General features: G+C 34.8%; 1 protein-coding gene across 1 annotated transcript in view; it reads left to right on the forward strand.

Moving 5' to 3' along the window:
* The window catches only part of CCDC150 (coiled-coil domain containing 150), a 117133-nt gene that overhangs the window by 4631 nt on the left and 95149 nt on the right, over positions 1-17353 (forward strand). Inside the window, exons 2-9 of the mRNA XM_059927316.1 lie at positions 2715-2878; positions 4007-4227; positions 4349-4470; positions 6135-6203; positions 11555-11671; positions 12713-12842; positions 15597-15640; positions 17150-17242. Of these exons, the coding sequence (XP_059783299.1) occupies positions 2715-2878; positions 4007-4227; positions 4349-4470; positions 6135-6203; positions 11555-11671; positions 12713-12842; positions 15597-15640; positions 17150-17242 (960 nt within the window). The remainder of the gene's footprint in view (positions 1-2714; positions 2879-4006; positions 4228-4348; positions 4471-6134; positions 6204-11554; positions 11672-12712; positions 12843-15596; positions 15641-17149; positions 17243-17353) is intronic.

Raw genomic sequence — 17353 nt, forward strand, 5'->3', positions numbered from 1 at the left:
TGTGTTCGAGGTTCTTCTTTCTATTACCTGAGGGACACTATCCTGGCCCAAGTGGTAACCTGAGCAGGAAACTCCAAACCTGGCTTTTTTCAGAAATGTAGATGAACCTTACTTCACATCTTTGTGTATCCAGAGACTCTATTAATATCTGCGTCTACTTTTGTCATTCCCTTCAAGAATGAAGCATGAAAAGCAGTTAATAGAAGAGAACTTCTTTACCCCCTGTCCTTAAGCTGATTGTTAACAGAAAATCTAAAGAACTCAAAAAGGTTATGTGTGTCAGAAATGCATTCTGTTTTATAGAGGAGCACAAAGGAGAGAAATCTTGGTCAGGAGCATAAAATAAGAATAAAAAGAAAATTTGTACCCTTTGACCTACATCATTCCATTTCCCCTATCTTCCAGCCCCTGGCAACCACCATTCTATTCCCTGTTTCTATGAAATCAGATTTTTTTGTTTGTTTGGTTTTTAGAGTCCATATATTAGTGATACCACACACTATTTTTTCTCTGTCCAGCTTATTTCACTTAGCATAATGCCCGCCAGATTCATCCTGCAAATGGCAGAATTTCCTCTCATGTGGCTGAATAACGTTCCATATATATATAAATCACATCTTTATCTATTCATCCACTGAAGGATGTTTAGGTTGTTTCCATCTCTTGGCTATTGTGAATAATGGTGCAGTGAACATGGATATGTGGATATCTCAAGATACTGATTTTAGTTCCTTCAGATATATACCCAGGAGTGGGGTTGCTGGATCATATGGTAGTTCAAGTTTTAATTTTTTGAGGAACCTCCATACTGTTTTCCATTATGGCCGTACCAGTTTACATTCCCACCAACAGTACATAAGGTTCCCTTTTCTCCACATCCTTGCCAACGTTTGTTATCTCTTGTCTTTTTAAAACTAGCCATTCTAACAGGTGTGAGCTGCTATCTTGTGATTTCGATTTGCATTTCCCTGATGATTGGTGTTGTTGAGCATCGTTTCATGTACCTGTTGGCCACCTGTATATTTTCTTTAGAAAAATGTCTATTCAGGCCCTCTGCCCATTTTTTAATTGGATTATTTCTTCCTTTGCTACTGAGTTGTATGAGTTCTTTATATATTTTGGATATTAACCCTTTATCAGATATATGGTTTGCGAATATTTTCTCCCATTCTGTAGGTTGCCTTTTCAAATAAGACATTCTGAGGATCTAATGTATAACATGGTGACTATAGTTAATAATATGGTATTGTATACTTGAAAGTTGCTGAGAGTAGATCTTTAAGTATTCTTACCACAAAGAAAAAAAGTTACTTATGTTAACTATGTGAGGTTGTTAATTATGTGGATGTGTTAATTATTTTGATCTTGGTAACCATTCTGCAAGGTATATGTATATAAAATCATCATGTTGTACACTTTAAATGTATACAATTATATTTGTCAACTATTCCTCAGTAAAGTATTTGTTTGTTTGTTTGGGGGTTTTTTTGTTTTGTTTTAAGTAAAAAGAGAGAAATAGGCCATTCTCTGGGACCTGTGGGGGAAAGATAGAAGGTGGTTAAAGAGCTGTCCTCAGTGGCTGTTAACAGTGTTACATTGGCAAGAAGCTCAGCCTTTCCACTGGTGCCCCCTTAAATCCTGCCACCAGTTTTAAGACTTCTTTAATTCCTTCCCTGGGTCCTGGGGACCACCTTCAGTGACTTGAACCTGAGGGAGTCTCCACTTCCATTGCCTGGGATACCTCGGGGAGGTATCTAATCACACAGCAAGTGGGAGAGAAAGGTGTATTACGAATATTCCAAGTGGGGCCTTTGTGAACACATTCTCACAGTTACACTACTGCTAGTGATGCTTAAGGTTTATGGTTTGATTAGTATAGAAATGTCTGTACAGGATAGAGTTGCAGGAGAATGTCCTTAAAGTTTCCACCAGTGATCTTGTCATTGAACTTCGGGCACATGATTCGTTTAAATGTTGGGACTGCTTATAAGCTGATTCTGCTTCTGTCACTAATACCTGAAAGAGTAGTCTCACTACTCCCATTTACTCTCATGTGGTCTCGCAGGAGGAGTCTGGAAATTTGATGTCAGTAGGTGTAAAAGAGTCTTTGCTATGAAGTTATGTTTGCAAGTTATATTTAAAAGTCACTGCTGCAAGGTAGTTGGTAAATCTATTTTATGACAACTGCTCAGAGATCCAAGTACTGTAGAGTGTTGTTTTGTTTTGTTTTCAGAAAGGTTGGATGGGAATATGTTAAAATGAAAATGGCTGGCAATGAAAAGAGGTAATAACTCCTTCAGCCAAGTCATAGGTCCTAGTGTATGTCTAATAGTAGCAGACAGGATAGACTAGATTGTGCTGCAATAACAAACTACCTAACAATCTGCGGCTTATAATAACATTAGTTTCTTGCTCACTCACACTGTATGCCATGGATGGGCCATGGCTCTGCTCATGTAATCTTTACTCTGGGATCTTGGCACATGGAGCAGGCCCTATCTGGGATGTTGCTCATCACATGGAGAAGGGAAAAGAGATGATGAATGACAAGTTGGCTCTTAAAGCTTCTACCCACATTTAACTGACCAAAGCAGGACACATGGCCATTTCCAAGCTCAACAGGACAGGGATGTATAATCCTCCACAGGAAGGGGCAGTGGCTATTTTGAACAATAATAGAACCGACTACACTAATATTGTGACTTTAATCTCAGGTGCATATGGAAACTACAATGTCCAGACCAGTCCTCTCTCCAGCCCGCATCAATGCTACAGCTTCTGAAACATTCACGGTACTTCAGCAAAGGATGAGAATAGTTGAGGAGCAGACCAGTTCTTTGAGGGATGACCTAATAATGTTGGACTTTGGTGAAAAAAGGTAACAAATTAAAAAATTGTGTTACAATATCTTTGTAGGCTGAAGAATTTTGCCTCACTGGTTACTAATAAGGAGTCACAGTTTGGGTGGTTTGGCAGGTGAAATAGGTACTTGGAAAACAATTGAGAAATAACACTAGAATATTAATTAGAAAATATTTGCAAGATAAAGAGTTGTCCTCCTGTAATGGAGCTACTACCACTATTCTAAACAGATTTTTAAAGTGTGTTAATTAGGTGCACAAACTTTGATATCCTATTCTCCCTCAATACTTGATTAAGAACAAATGTAATTTCTCACATAATTAGAAAAAAAAAATTGGTCCTTTTTTAATAATAAAAATAGACTTTGATATTAGTTAAGGTGAACATCTACAACTTGATTCATGCCATTAATATGGTCTGTATTTTCTTTCCTAGATTTATTGTAAATTAAAAGAGAGGTTATAAGTCTTAAAAAAAAATTCGTAGTTTAGAATGAAGTACTTAAAAGAAGAACTGTGTTTTTCCTTTGTGCTCCTGAAGAAGTTATTGCCATTAAAAGTTAGATTGTCAAAGACCTTGAGGAATCTGGGTGCTTAAGTGGCCAATGTTGAATTTACTGGTATGATTTTCTTTAAAATTACGTATGTATTTCCTGAATGTCTCTTATGAAGGCCTAAAATTAGTATAGTTGGTATTATAGCACACATAGAATAAATAACTCTTCGGCAAAGATTAAATTTGTACCAGTGTTGAGTATGTTAGAACAAAATGGGAATGTTTATTATCACCTTGTTTAAAAATTTTCTAAAAAAGGATGTGAAATACTGCCTCCATGCTAACTTTAATTCTTAGTTTACCATTATAGAATTAGCATTTAACATGTTTTATATATCACTTGCTTTTACATACAAAATAAGTTTACAAAAAATTCCGATTAAAATAACCATTAAAAAATCAGTGGTCTTTACCCATCCCACATTGGTCTCATCCTCTTTACCTAATAGTGCTCTCTATGTTTAAATTTGCAGGGGCTATCAGATACTGGTTAACTAAAGAATATAGTTTTTATACTCAGTAGAAGTGTTGCATTGATTCGATGGTTGGGATTACCCTAAAATATTGTTATATTGGGATCTTTGTCCAGAGGCCACTTGGAAACTCCAAAATGTTTAGAAGAGCCTATGAGCCAGAACATCATTAGCCCTATCCAGAATGAAATAATTTGTTCAGGAAAAACAGATATTTTATGGAAGAACTGTGAGTTTCTGGTAAGTCGAATATGCCGTCTGGAAAGCCTCATCCAGTCCTTGAAGATGAACATCTTCCATCTGCAAACTGAAAAGGATTTGAACCCACAGAAAACAGGTATAGAGAGAAGAGAATCATCAGAAATTTGGTCCTGTGTGGGTGCTTGATGAGTTCATGATTCTTTTCCTTTCCTGACCTTCTTTAAACTGCTTGATGACCCTCCTGTCCTGTCTGGTAGATTTTCTGAAGGAAAGACTGAATACAATACAGGAGGAGCATTCCAAGGACCTGAAGCTATTGCAACTGGAAGTGATGAATTTGCGCCAGCAACTAAGAGATGTAAAAGAGAAAGAAGACAAGGTATAAGATGAGGTACAAAGGTTGACTGTGACTCTGCAGCTTGCCTCAGAGACAAAGGTTTGAGTCCAGAGTTCTGGAATACAAACTCACTGTTAACGTGTTATCTGGAGGAGGCAACAGACCCATAAAACTGACTTTTAAAAATAGGTGATGTTGGTGTGAGGATTCTTGACATCTGAAATTTATCTACGTCGATAGCCTATAACATTGTGTGCTGTCAGTAATTGAGTATTTATAGATTCCTATCCTCTACATGTGACTGTGAGGATCCAGAGATACGAGGGAGTCTGTGCTCTTCAAGAGCTTATATGCTAGCTGGGAGAACAAGGCATAGCAGGAAAAACTAAAGAGAAAAAATAAGGGTATAAGAAATATTGAAGGACAGTATAGGACAATAAGCAAATATTGCCAACTAAGTGTTCTGTATTCAGGTGGGTTTGAGAAGGTGCGCATGTCCTGTCTAGAGTAGATTAGGCTAGGCCTCAAGGAAGAGACAGGACTTGAGATGAACCTTTAGAAGGCAAAGCAGTGAGGTGAGGACATTTAAAAGACCACACACAGAGGCAGCAAAAAAATAAGACTAGGGAAAAAAACTAATGATTTTGTTTTCCCTTCACAGGCCAGGCAATATAACAGATGTTATTTTGTTTAAAACATGTTTTGTTTAATCTCTGCAAAACCTCAAGATGTAGGATATTATTGTCTCTATTTTAATGATAAGTGTACTGGGGCCCAGAGAGAAGTCACCTCTCCGAGATCACACTTGCCTGTTTTCTTCCTGTAACTCAGATTTGAACCTAGATCTTTCCCTTGGGTGCAGTTAGGAGGAAATGCATAAATTAGCTGGACAGGAGTGAGGATTTGTTTGTGTAAAATAAGTTGGAAATTGGCTAGGGATAACGTCATAGAGGATCTCAAAATCAAGAATAATCAAGTAGTTGGGCTTGATCCTATGGGGAGTGATTAAATTTTTGATAAGAAAGTGACATAATGAAAACAAGAAAACTAATCCAGCAGTAGTGTAGAGTATCAATTATAGAAGAAGAGATTGGAGATAGGAAAACCAATTAGGAATCCATTGCCTTATTTGAGACATAGACCTTATTAGGTCTGAACTACGGTTGTGGCATTTTGAGAGGAAAGATATTTCAGAATGTGGTATTGGATAGGGGCTGAAGGTAGAGAAGAAGGCAAAGACAGCTTTGAGTTTTTACATCTTAGATTGTAGTGCCATTAATAATAATATAAAAGAGAATGAATAGTGAAAATTGTGTTTTTCATCCTCAACTCCTAAGCATAGATAATATTTGAGGCTAGAAAAAATGGAGTACTTAAAAAAATAGGAATATACCCTGTAAGAAAAATGTCTAGCAATTACCAGATTTTCCTCTGATTATTGAATTTTACATAGAAGGTACATGTGACTAATCATTTTTTAATTATCTGAAAGGGAAAATGATAGAAGTCATGAATCAAAGTAATAAAATAACTTTAAATATTCATTGTAATAATTACTTTAGACTCATAAGAAGTGTTTATAACTGTATTCAGAATAGCGTTTATAGGTTGCCCCAAAAAAGTCTAGATTTGAACTGTGATATACCATAGACAGTTTCTTCCTGTCATTTCAGATTATTTAGAACCTTTTCTCCTTCTATTTTTAGAAGAATGCAGCCGTTATTGAAGAGGAACTGAAGACCACAAAACGTAAAATGAATCTTAAAATTCAGGAGGTAAGATAAAAAGGAAGCTGGAAGTTGAAGGGGGCATTGGAATTGCAGAGGGGGAAGTCAAGGAAGTGGATAGAATGAAAAGAAACCATTGAAGAAGAAAATATGTGGCTGTTTATTAGGAAGATTTTAAAAATATGCCACATGAAGTTACAACTGCCCGTATGTGACATTAAGACTTCCCTTCACCTCAATACTGCCACAAAACCAGAAATAAAAAATAAATGCTCTCAGCCGGGAGGGAAACAGTTACCATGAAACTCATGCAGTTGCCCATATACTAGAGTTAAGTGGACATACAAAGACCTTTTACACTGAAGTTGTGTGTAAAATAAGAAGCTTTTAATAAGTCTGCTCATCTAATTTTACCTTAAAACTTTCATTTCAGTCTAAATTTAAGTAGATAACAGATTGGAATTATGGAGTAGGTGGCTGCTAAAAGTTGTTGGACTAAAAATTTGCAGCTGAAAACAGTGGAAGAGTCAGAAGAATTACCAATTCAATACACCTTGACAGTGGCCTAAAAACCTCAATATTCCCTGACAGAATAATAATTGACATTAGTCCAAATCAAAAGAATCAAGTTATATTTAAAATATTCTGTTATACAAAACAGAGAAATAGATATACTATTTTAAAAATTATGAAATTTCAGTGTGTTTAGGGTAGTAAGTGTAGCTATCTGGGACATTCTCTCATGTAGAGTATTTTATTTGCCATTAGTTACTGATAAAAGCATGATTGTTCATTGTTAGTTGGAGTATATTGTTTCATGCTTTAAAAAAATATTTTGGCTATTTTAATAGATTCTTTTTAGAGCAGTTTGAAATTTTTAGAAAAATTGCACAGAAACAGAATTCGCATATATCCTTTCTCCCCACCCCCAGAGCTTCCTCTATTATTAACATTCTGTATTAGTCTGGTATGTTTGTTACATTTGATGAACCAGTTTTGATACATGATTACTAAATTCACACATTAAGTTTTACTTTTTGGTCATCACAGTATACAGAATAGTTTCACTCCCCTAAAAATGCCCTGTGCTCTACATACACATCACCCCGCACCTCCCTCCCCCACCCCCCATCTTTCCTCAAGACCCTGGCAACCACTGATCTTTTCACTGTCTCTGTAGTTGGAATCATACAGCATGTAGCCTTTTTGGACTGCCTTCTTTTGCTTAGCATATGCATTTAATCCTCCATGTCTTTTCATGGTTTGATAGCTCATTTCTTTTTATCAGTGAACAATAATCCATTGTCTGGATGTACTGCAGTTTATCCATTCACCTACTGAAGGACATCTTAGTTGCTTCCAAGTTTGGCAGTTATGAATAAAGCTGCTGTAAACATTCATATGCAGTTTTTTTGTATGGACATAGGTTTTCAACTCCTTTGGATAAATACCTAGGAGTACGATTCATACTTATCATATGATAAGCTTATGTTTATAGTTTTCTAAGAAATTGCCAACCTGTTGCAGTGGCTATGCCATGTTGTGTTCCCACCAGCAGTGAATGAGAGTTCCTGTTGTTCCACATCCTCACCAACATTTGGTGTTGTCGGTGTTTTGAATTTTTGCTAATTTTATAGGCGTATCTATAGTATCTTGTTTTAATTTGCAGTTTTCTACGGACATGATATTGAGCATCTTTTCATATGCTTATTTGCCATCTGTCTATCTTCTTTGGTGAGGTATCTTAGATCATTTGCCCACTTTGCAGCTGGGTTTTTTTTCTTATTGTTGAGTTTTTAGAGTTCTTTTTATATTTTGGATACCAATCCTTTATCCAGTATGTGTTTTACAAATATTTTCTCCCAATCTGTAGCTTATCTTTTCATTCTCGTAACAGTGTCTTTTGCAGAGCAGACGCTTTTAATTTTAATGAAGTCCAACTTACCCATTTTTTTTCATGGATTGTACATTTGGTATTATATCTATTAATAAAATATCATTGCCAAACCCAAGGTCACCTAGATATTTCTATGTTATCTTTTAGAAGTTTTATAGCTTTGCATTTTACATTTAGGTTTTGAATTATTTTTTGTGAAAGGTGTGAGGTCTGTATCTAGATTGTTTGGGTGAGTTTGTGTATGTGTATGTCTAGTTGTTACAGCACCATTTGTTGAAAAGACTATCCTTTGGATTGCCACTTAACATTATTTTTTTATTGGGGAAGTCTTAATTCTTGGTGCTGTAGTAAAATGTTGAATTTTCATTGAACTTGTCAAGGACCTGAAGAAGGACTGTGCTAGTCAAATAGGGACATTTTGAGGGTATGTGGAGCAGGAAGGATGTATTAGTCTGCTGGGGCTGCCATAACAAAGTACCACAGACTGGTGGCTTAAACAACAGAAATTTATGTCTCACCATTCTGGAGGTGAAAAGTTCAAGATCAAGATATCATCAGCAGGTTTGGTTTTTTCCTGAGTCCTTTCTCCTTGGCTTGCAGATGGCTGCCTTTTTTCTGTGTCCTCACATGGTCTTTTCTCTGTGTACACATCCCTGGTGTCTCTTTGTGTACAAATTTCCTCTTCTTATAAGGACAACAGTGATGTTGGATTAGGGCCCACCCCAGCGGCCTCATAACTTAAACAACTCTTTAAAGGCCCTATCTCCAAACACAGTCATATTTTGAGATACTGGAGTTTAGGGCTTCAACATATGGATTTCAGAGGGATGCAGTTCAGCCCATAACAAAGGACTATACAAAGATAAAGTAAATGCAGTATATATCTTTCTTAAGAGATAAGAAATACATATATATATAAAATCTGGTTCTGATGAACATGAAATAGATTAACTGATAGCCCTTCATAATGCTTTAGGGATGAATATCTTAGTAGTATAATTATCAAATAAAGATTCCCTTTATAAGGCACTTAAATTATATCTTGAGCAAATTATACTATATAATTCGATGTAGAGCTTAGAAAAGTATATTATGCTACTCTAAATTATAAAGTGATTATAATCTGATACTAAAATAAAACCTGAAAAATATAGCCCAAAACAAAAACTATAGCTCATTCTTAAATAAGATTATAATATTAATATTTAACTGATTATTGGATAAGGAAGGAATTTCTAAGCTTGAAAAGAAGGAACAGGATTATAAAAAGCTCAGTAAGTTTGACCATATAAAAATTAAAATCTTATACATGTATAAAAAAAAGCAAAACTAATAAAACATAACAAAACTAGACAATAATCTTCCCTTTTAAAGAACTTAAATTGACTTGAAAAAAAACAGTGGGCAAAGGATAAGAACAGTTCAGAAAATATATAAAGAACTAATAACCATATTAGAAAATGTTTAATCTCACTAGGAACCAAAGAAATGCAAAAATATTAAGGTGTTGTTTTTCATTTATTAGCAAAGATTTAAGAAAGTGATAATCTGTAGTGCTGATGAGATTTATTCAAATACTACTGATAAGGTAAAATTGGAAGGAGAATTGCAAAATGTATCAAAAGTCTAAAAAATGTTTATACCTTTAACCTAGTGATTCCTTTTGTAGGATTTATCCCAAGGAAATAATCAGAAATTCAATAAAAGATTTATTCTCAAGCATGTTCAGCAGAACAGTATTTAGAATAGCAAAACACTGGAAATATCCAAATGTTCAATATTAGGTGTATGGTTAAGAAAATCATAGAACATTTCCAAAACGGGCTATCTTGTAACTATTTCATGTCAACATATTTTTCATCTCATTTCACTTTTTAAAAACTTCTTGGGCTTCCCTGGTGGCACAGTGGTTGAGAATCTGCCTGCCAGTTCAGGGGACACGGGTTCAAGCCCTGGTCTGGGAATATCCCACATGCCACGGAGCAACTGGGCCCGTGAGCCACAACTGCTGAGCCTGCGCGTCTGGAGCCTGTGCTCCACAACAAGAGAGGCCGCGATAGTGAGAGGCCCGCGCACTGTGATGAAGAGTGGCCCCCGCTTGCCGCAACTGGAAAAAGCCCTTGCACAGAAACGAAGACCCAACACAGCCAAAAATAAATAAATAAATTAATTAATTAATTAAAGAAAAACTTCTTAAAAATTGTTAAATATATCATCCTTCAAGAAAACACATATAAAATACATATGTACAATGTAGAGAAGAGTTATAAAGTGTACTCTTACGTCATCTTTACTGGGGTTTAAAAATAGAATTTCTGGGACTTCCCTCGTGGTGCAGTGATTAAGAATCCGCCTGCCAAAGCAGGGGACATGGGTTCGAGCCCTGGTCCGGGAAGATCCCACATGCTGCGGAGCAACTAAGCCCGTGCGCCACAACTACTGAAGCCCGCTCACCTAGAGCCTGTGCTCCACAAGCGAAGCCACCACAACAAGAAACCCGCGCACCGCAACGAAGAGTAGCCCCTGCTCACCGCAACTAGAAAAAGCCCACGCGCAACAACGAAGACCCAACGCAGCCAAAAATTAATAAATAAGTAAAAAAATTAAAAAAGAAATTCTTTCAATTTAACATCACTTCATAAAAGGAACAGCATTTTTCAGTTCCCATTTAAATTGGAAAGGATTTCTTCACTTCATGATAAAAGAGACTCTTAACCTTCTATGTATCTTTACCTAACTCATTTTATAGTCATTTATTGATAGAAATAAGGTCAGTGTACCCAAATTCTTGAGTGTTGTTTTTGTCTGCTGCTTAACAACTACTTCATTATTTGTTTTGATCTTTAAGTTCCAATACATGAAAAAAAAAATTCCAATACATAATTGAAACAGGTTTCAGAGGAATGTTTATAATACTATGGGATAAAAAAAAAATATATATATATATATATATATATATATATATATATAGGTGAAGAAATCAAAATACAGGAAAGTAAAGAGTTAAAAAATAAAGTTAGAAAATAGAGAAATACAGAAAATACATATACTAAGACATATTAGTGTTTTTCAAACTTCTTTTTGACAGCAATACATTGTAAGACATATTTTACACTGCAACACCATACATACATGCATATACACAAACATTTCATGAAGCAGTACTTACCCTTCCTTACTACTCGCTATGTGCTCTGACATTTTCTTTCTATTCTTTTCTCCCCCCTTTTTCAAGTGCTTCTTGCAACTTACTAATGCGTCTTGACCCACAATTTGGAAAACAGACTTACACAGTAGGAAGATGAGGGTAACAAATTTGACTCTGCATTTCTTAGAAGGTTATCCGTTAGGGAGAAACAAAAACATGTTTTTGAGTAGTCATAAATGAACGAAGAATGGGGGTGAGATGGCATGTCTGGTAAACTTTTCATGGTGACTTTGATCTTTGTTAAACTGCTATGAAGTTCCCTTGGTCTTGCCTAACTGTAATGTTGCTCTATAGCTAAGGAGACAACTGTCTCAAGAGAAGCACCTAAGGGAGTCTCTTGAGAAATCTGGATCAGCCTTGCTACTCAAAATACAAGAAATGGGATCAACAGTGGAGATGGAACGGAAACAGGTAGAGAGATTTTCTCTCCTTGTTTATGTTGGGAAAGTGAAACCAAAGGGGAAAAGCTAATGTTTTACCTACAAACCTATAGTTTTGCTTATTTCCTCTAGATTTATTAAATTCTTTTCTTTAGTATTCCTCTATTAACATTATTACTACAATTTTAAAAATTTTAGTGCAAAATAAGAAAGGACTCTGACGCCATTTAGTCCAACGCTCTTAATTTATCAATGAGGGAGCTAAGGACAGAGAGGTTATTTTGTCTCAGGCTTTACAGAAGTGAACTCTTAGCTCCTGGGAGGGAATCCTTCCCCCTACACCATATAATCTCTGTTACAAGAATTGATTTTGGAAGGCACTGACCTAGTCTCATGTTATATGTATTGTATATGACGTGCATAAAAAAGAAAGATTAAACTGAGCTGACATTTGAAGCAAGGAATAAGTCAAATAATCAGGAATGTGTTTGCATTGCTGTTTTCAAGTCTCATTTATTTTAGCATAATATTTTTGCTTTCATCAAAGTTGTTATTTGAAATATCTATGTGTAATTTAGAATATTTTAAATGCTAAGTACCAAGGCAATTAGTAGTTTCAAATCATAATACCTATTATTAGATTACATAATTTTTATTGTTTTAACGAGTGCTGTCCTTCACAATGGAATTATAAAGAGGATTCTACTTAAAGAATTTGCAAATGATCCTTCATTGCTATACCTTATATTGCCAGTATAGTAGGCACTAGCCACATGTGGCTATTTAAATAAAAATTAATTTTATTTGTTAAAATTAAACAAAATTAAAGATTCAATTCCTCGCTCACTCTGGCCACATTTTGAGTGCTGTTGAAGAATGCACAGAAAGTTCTCCTGGACAGCACTGCTGGAAGACACTGCACTCTGTTGAGATCTTTAACTGTAACACATAAACACCACTTCTTCCTCCAGGAACATTAGGATCAGAAAAATCTGCCTTACGCCTGTGCTATAAGTTAGCTTAGTAGAAATCTTTACCTTACAGAAAAGGAGTTTTTCTTATACGATTTCAGGTGCAAATTTTGCAGCAAAACTGCATTGCCCTACGCAGTTCTATTCAGACCACCCAAGAACTACTGGCACAGGAGCGACAACAGAAAGGAGAGTTGGAGACCACTACCTCACAGCTCAAGTCTGATCTAGGTATGAAAACAGATGCTAGAAATTACACTTTTGTTAGTTTTTTGAGATTTCATGCAAAAACTCTTAAGATTCCAAATTCTCAAAGTGTTACTGGTATTTCCCACAGACCTGGATGTAAAAAATTGCTGATTTCCTTTTTATCTGTGGCACTGAGAAAGACAGAGACTGTTGGTAATAAAATAGAATTTGACCCTCTTAATTGTAAACTTACGTAGATTTTTTTCAGGTTTATTTAACTGTGGACTTGGGAACATTTGGGGTCTATAAATCTAGATTGAACATTGGATAATAGAATGCTAATAAGGAAATGAGGTCATTAATCCTTGCTATCCTACTGATTCTAACCATTTATCATGTCAGACTTTCCATTCTTCAGGTTATCAACCTATTTTGGTCAACTTGTATTTGTAGAAATGAATAGTTGTAAGGTACCATAGAGAGAGGTTAGGTTAACTACTTGTTTGAGGAGGAAAAAACATCTGTTTTAAAAAAAAAAGGGTCCTAAAAGGTGACAGAGCTAGGAAATGGAAGTGTCTAGACTTGATCCCAGGTCGCTCAGAGACATGCTTCTTCCAACCCAACAGCCCTTATCAGACTACTGTTTGTTAATATATAATTGTAACAGCAGTTTTCAGGTAGATCTCACTATAGAGATCACCCAGAGTTCCAGTGCAGTGCCTTACAGATGAATAACACTTCATGGTTTACACAGGACTTTCACATACATTATCTCATGTAATACACAAAAACTATCTGTAATTCCTAAAGTTACAAAATGAATAAATGGTGAAGTGAGGCCTCAACCTGGATCTTCTAACTCCAAACCCAGTGTTCTTGCCAGTGAGGCTTTCCTGCTCTGTGGCTGTAATGAGGACAGGGAATACCAAAAGGGAAATGAAAATTAAAAAAAACAACAAACATAAAGGGTAATCCATTCAATACTTTTACTTACTGCTTTCAGCAGAAAGTATTCTTTTTCCATATAGTTGTTGAGTAATGAATTATTCTGTGAAGTTCTCACTGATAATGCCCCTAAATAATTTTCTGTCTTCCTGTGACTGTTTTTTGTACTACCACATTATCCCATTTGAGCCTTACAGCAAACTTGTGAGAAAGATAAGAAAATATACCCCATTCTACAGAAGGATAAAAAGATCTATAGTGAAGGACCCACAGTAAATAGAATAGCTGGGGCTAAAACACAGATCTTTCTATTATACTAGTTGTCCTTCTGATTAAGTGATTTTTTAAAATGTTACTTTCTTAATGGATTAATGCTTTATTTTTGAATTTTGTAAGAATATATGGAAGACCATTAAAAACATTGAGATTAGAATAACAGTAATTCAAATTAACATAAAAAAAGGAAACCTGTCTGAATACCAGCTATATGCTTCATATTGAATAATAGATGCTTTACATGCATGCAATTTTATTACTTTAAGGTACAAATAGTTATTCTAACTAGATTAATAAAAGGAATGCCTTTAGATATTTGCTTCAATGAATTTTAAAGTGCACTTATTTATTAATAATTGTTTATTTATTAGCGATAAACATTATGTATATATATATGTGTATATGTGTGTGTATTACCACACATTAATTAAAGTGATTAAATTGTTCTCCTAAGTAGGATAAACATTCCCCTTTTAGTCTTCCTTTGATTAGTGGAATTTTCAAAATAGATCATGTAGTTTATCTTTTTGCTCCTTCACATATGTTAAATTAGAATTTGTTTAAAATGAGTCTTGGACTCATTTTCAAGAAGTACAGTTTTTCTGAGTATATCATAAATAAAATGTGAGTTTTTATGTGTTTTGTAATTTTCTGGCTTTAGAATATTTAAGTGAAACAAAACTAATAGATCTTTATGAATTTTCTATGAAGCCAAACATTAACCTCAGAAAAGTATATATCTCTTGGCTACTAGTATACAGTGCCAAACTGTTCTCCTATTTCTGCCTTTGGTTTTATTTTCACTGTATATACATACTCTGAGTGGTTTCACATCTTTTTTTTTTCCCACACCAAATCATCCTCCTGAGCTCCAGATGGTATCTTACTGCCAACTAATCATCTATATTTAGATGCTTTGCAGATACCTCAAAACACATGATGGAAGCTTAAGTGTTGCAGTCATTTTTACTCATTATATCCCCCAAACCTGCTCCTTGCCCTGAATTCCCTGTTAGAATCCACCAGCCACCCCCACTGTCCAGGTCTGTACACTAGATATTTTCCTTGACTCATCTATTGCCTTTACCCCAACGGTCGGTCACCAAGTCCTGACAGCTCTCCCTGCTTGCTTTTCACAAGTCTTTTCCTTCCGCATCATTACCTCAGAGCCAGCTCTCATTGTTTTACACTTGGGTTACTGCAACAGCTACTAAACTGATCTCCCTGTCTTTATTGAGCCTTTGTCAGAGTAATCTAACAAAATGCTTTTTGATCTTTTTGATTGTGTGCCTCTCTGGCTTGAAATCCCTCAGACTCATCATCATCTGTGCATTGAGTAAAATGTGACCTCATTTACCATTGTACATGACTGTGGACTAGTTTCTTGATAATTTCAGGATTTAGTTTCCAGTCTATAAAAATATGATAGAAATACTTCCATTCTCCTTATTTCTGCAAAATACAGACTAAAACAAATTTTTTTTAAATCAAAGTTTCTCAGGGAAAATACCATGTGTTTTCAATGTAGTTGTAAGTTATTATCATCATAGTTATGTGGACTTTATTTGTTTTTAGTTTCTAGAGATGACCTCATTTCCAAGTTGGTTGAAGAAAATAAGGTAGGTTTTGAGGTTTTGAGTACAGAGGTTTCCTTTCATCTCTTCACTAAGTAGTATTTCCTCACTCATGTTTGTTTACAGTCCTTCTGATTCTCCTAAAATCTTTATTAAAGTTTCAGTGTAAATGAGTGTATATCCAGAACTATTGTCAACTGGATATTAGGAAATAAATCATTTCATGCAGATTATTATAGTTTGAAAAAAGTTGCCTTGGCAAAACTAATGAGACTTATTTGTATTTTATACCTATTGCAAATGAATTGTTGTGAAGCTTTTTTTATGAAATGTAAGAAATATTAACTATTTTTGGTGATGGTTTATCAACAACATGAATGTATGTACTTACTACCACTGAATTTAACACTTAACACTTAAATAGTTTTAAGTGAACTGTACTCTTAGAAATAGTTAAAATGAGTATAGTGCTATACAGTAGGCCCTTGCTGGTTATCTATTTTATATATAGTAGTGTGCATATGTTAATCCCAACCTCCTAATTTATCCTTCCCCACCCCTTTCCCCTACAGGGGAAAAGAATCTGAAAAAGAATACATATTATTAGATGTAATTATATAATAATATAATGTATATTTGTATATAATATATAATATTAATATTATTATTATTATATATAACTGAATCGCTGTGTTGTACACCTGAAACTAGCACAATATTGTAAATCAACTATACGTCAATAAAAAAGACATTTCATTAAAAAGACTTAAAAATGGTTAAAATGATAAATTTTGTTATGTGTATTTTACCACAATAAAAAATAGAATAAATGTTACTACGTTTATATCTTAAGACATTTCTAAATCAATCTCATGATGTAGATGTTATATGATGTTGACTTTTATTGAGATGCTTCTTCTGGAAAGCTAGAAAAGTGGTTCTCTCTCTGAAGGGAGAGGACTTAGACTTTGTTCTTCCCCATGTGACTAAGTATCTATTAGGTAAAACCCAGCCCACAACTCAACATCCCTATCACCTTTTCCTCATCTCAAAGAGAACATTTTTTTTCACAGAACAAAGGTGCTTTCTTCTGCTCCACCCTCAGGTATTCCTTGATGAAAATCTCTTCCCCTACTTATAATTTTAAAAGATCCTTGCATGTGTTTCTTTGAAATAATAAGCTCATACTGCTAATAGGAAGAAATGTGTATGTAACATAAAGTAAAAATATTTCATCTTAGAGAGTAGAATTTTTTTGACATAAGGATACTAGGTAAATATCAAGGTTTGTTTTTAGGCAAATTATTTCTAATTGGAGTCCCAGTATGAGAATATTTTTAATAAATAGTTTTGATAAATTTATAAATTAAGAGAAGTTTGGGAGTTGGATATATCAAGATTTAAAAAAATCCTTTATAAGACACTTATCTATGTATATTAGAACTTGAACTGGTACTAGCCACAATACAGAACAGGTATTTTGAAAGAGATACATGTAATAGCTCTTACATGTAGAAAAAGAGAAATTCTTTTTTTTTTTTTTTTTTCCTGTAGAATATACAGATGTCTTTCAACAAGGAACATGAAGAAAATGCATATTTGAGGTCTGAAATAATATTCCTTCATGAAGCATCAGAAAAAGCACAGGTAAATCTTCCCATTTCTCTAGTGTTTAGATGTTAATTTTGTTCAGTTAAAGAACGAAGAACCAAGATTAATCCTGGTTACGTGAATTCATACCATTGCCATCATCCAAAA

Source organism: Balaenoptera ricei, chromosome 7, assembly GCF_028023285.1.
Source record: "Balaenoptera ricei isolate mBalRic1 chromosome 7, mBalRic1.hap2, whole genome shotgun sequence".
Classification (NCBI taxonomy): Eukaryota; Metazoa; Chordata; class Mammalia; order Artiodactyla; family Balaenopteridae; genus Balaenoptera; species Balaenoptera ricei.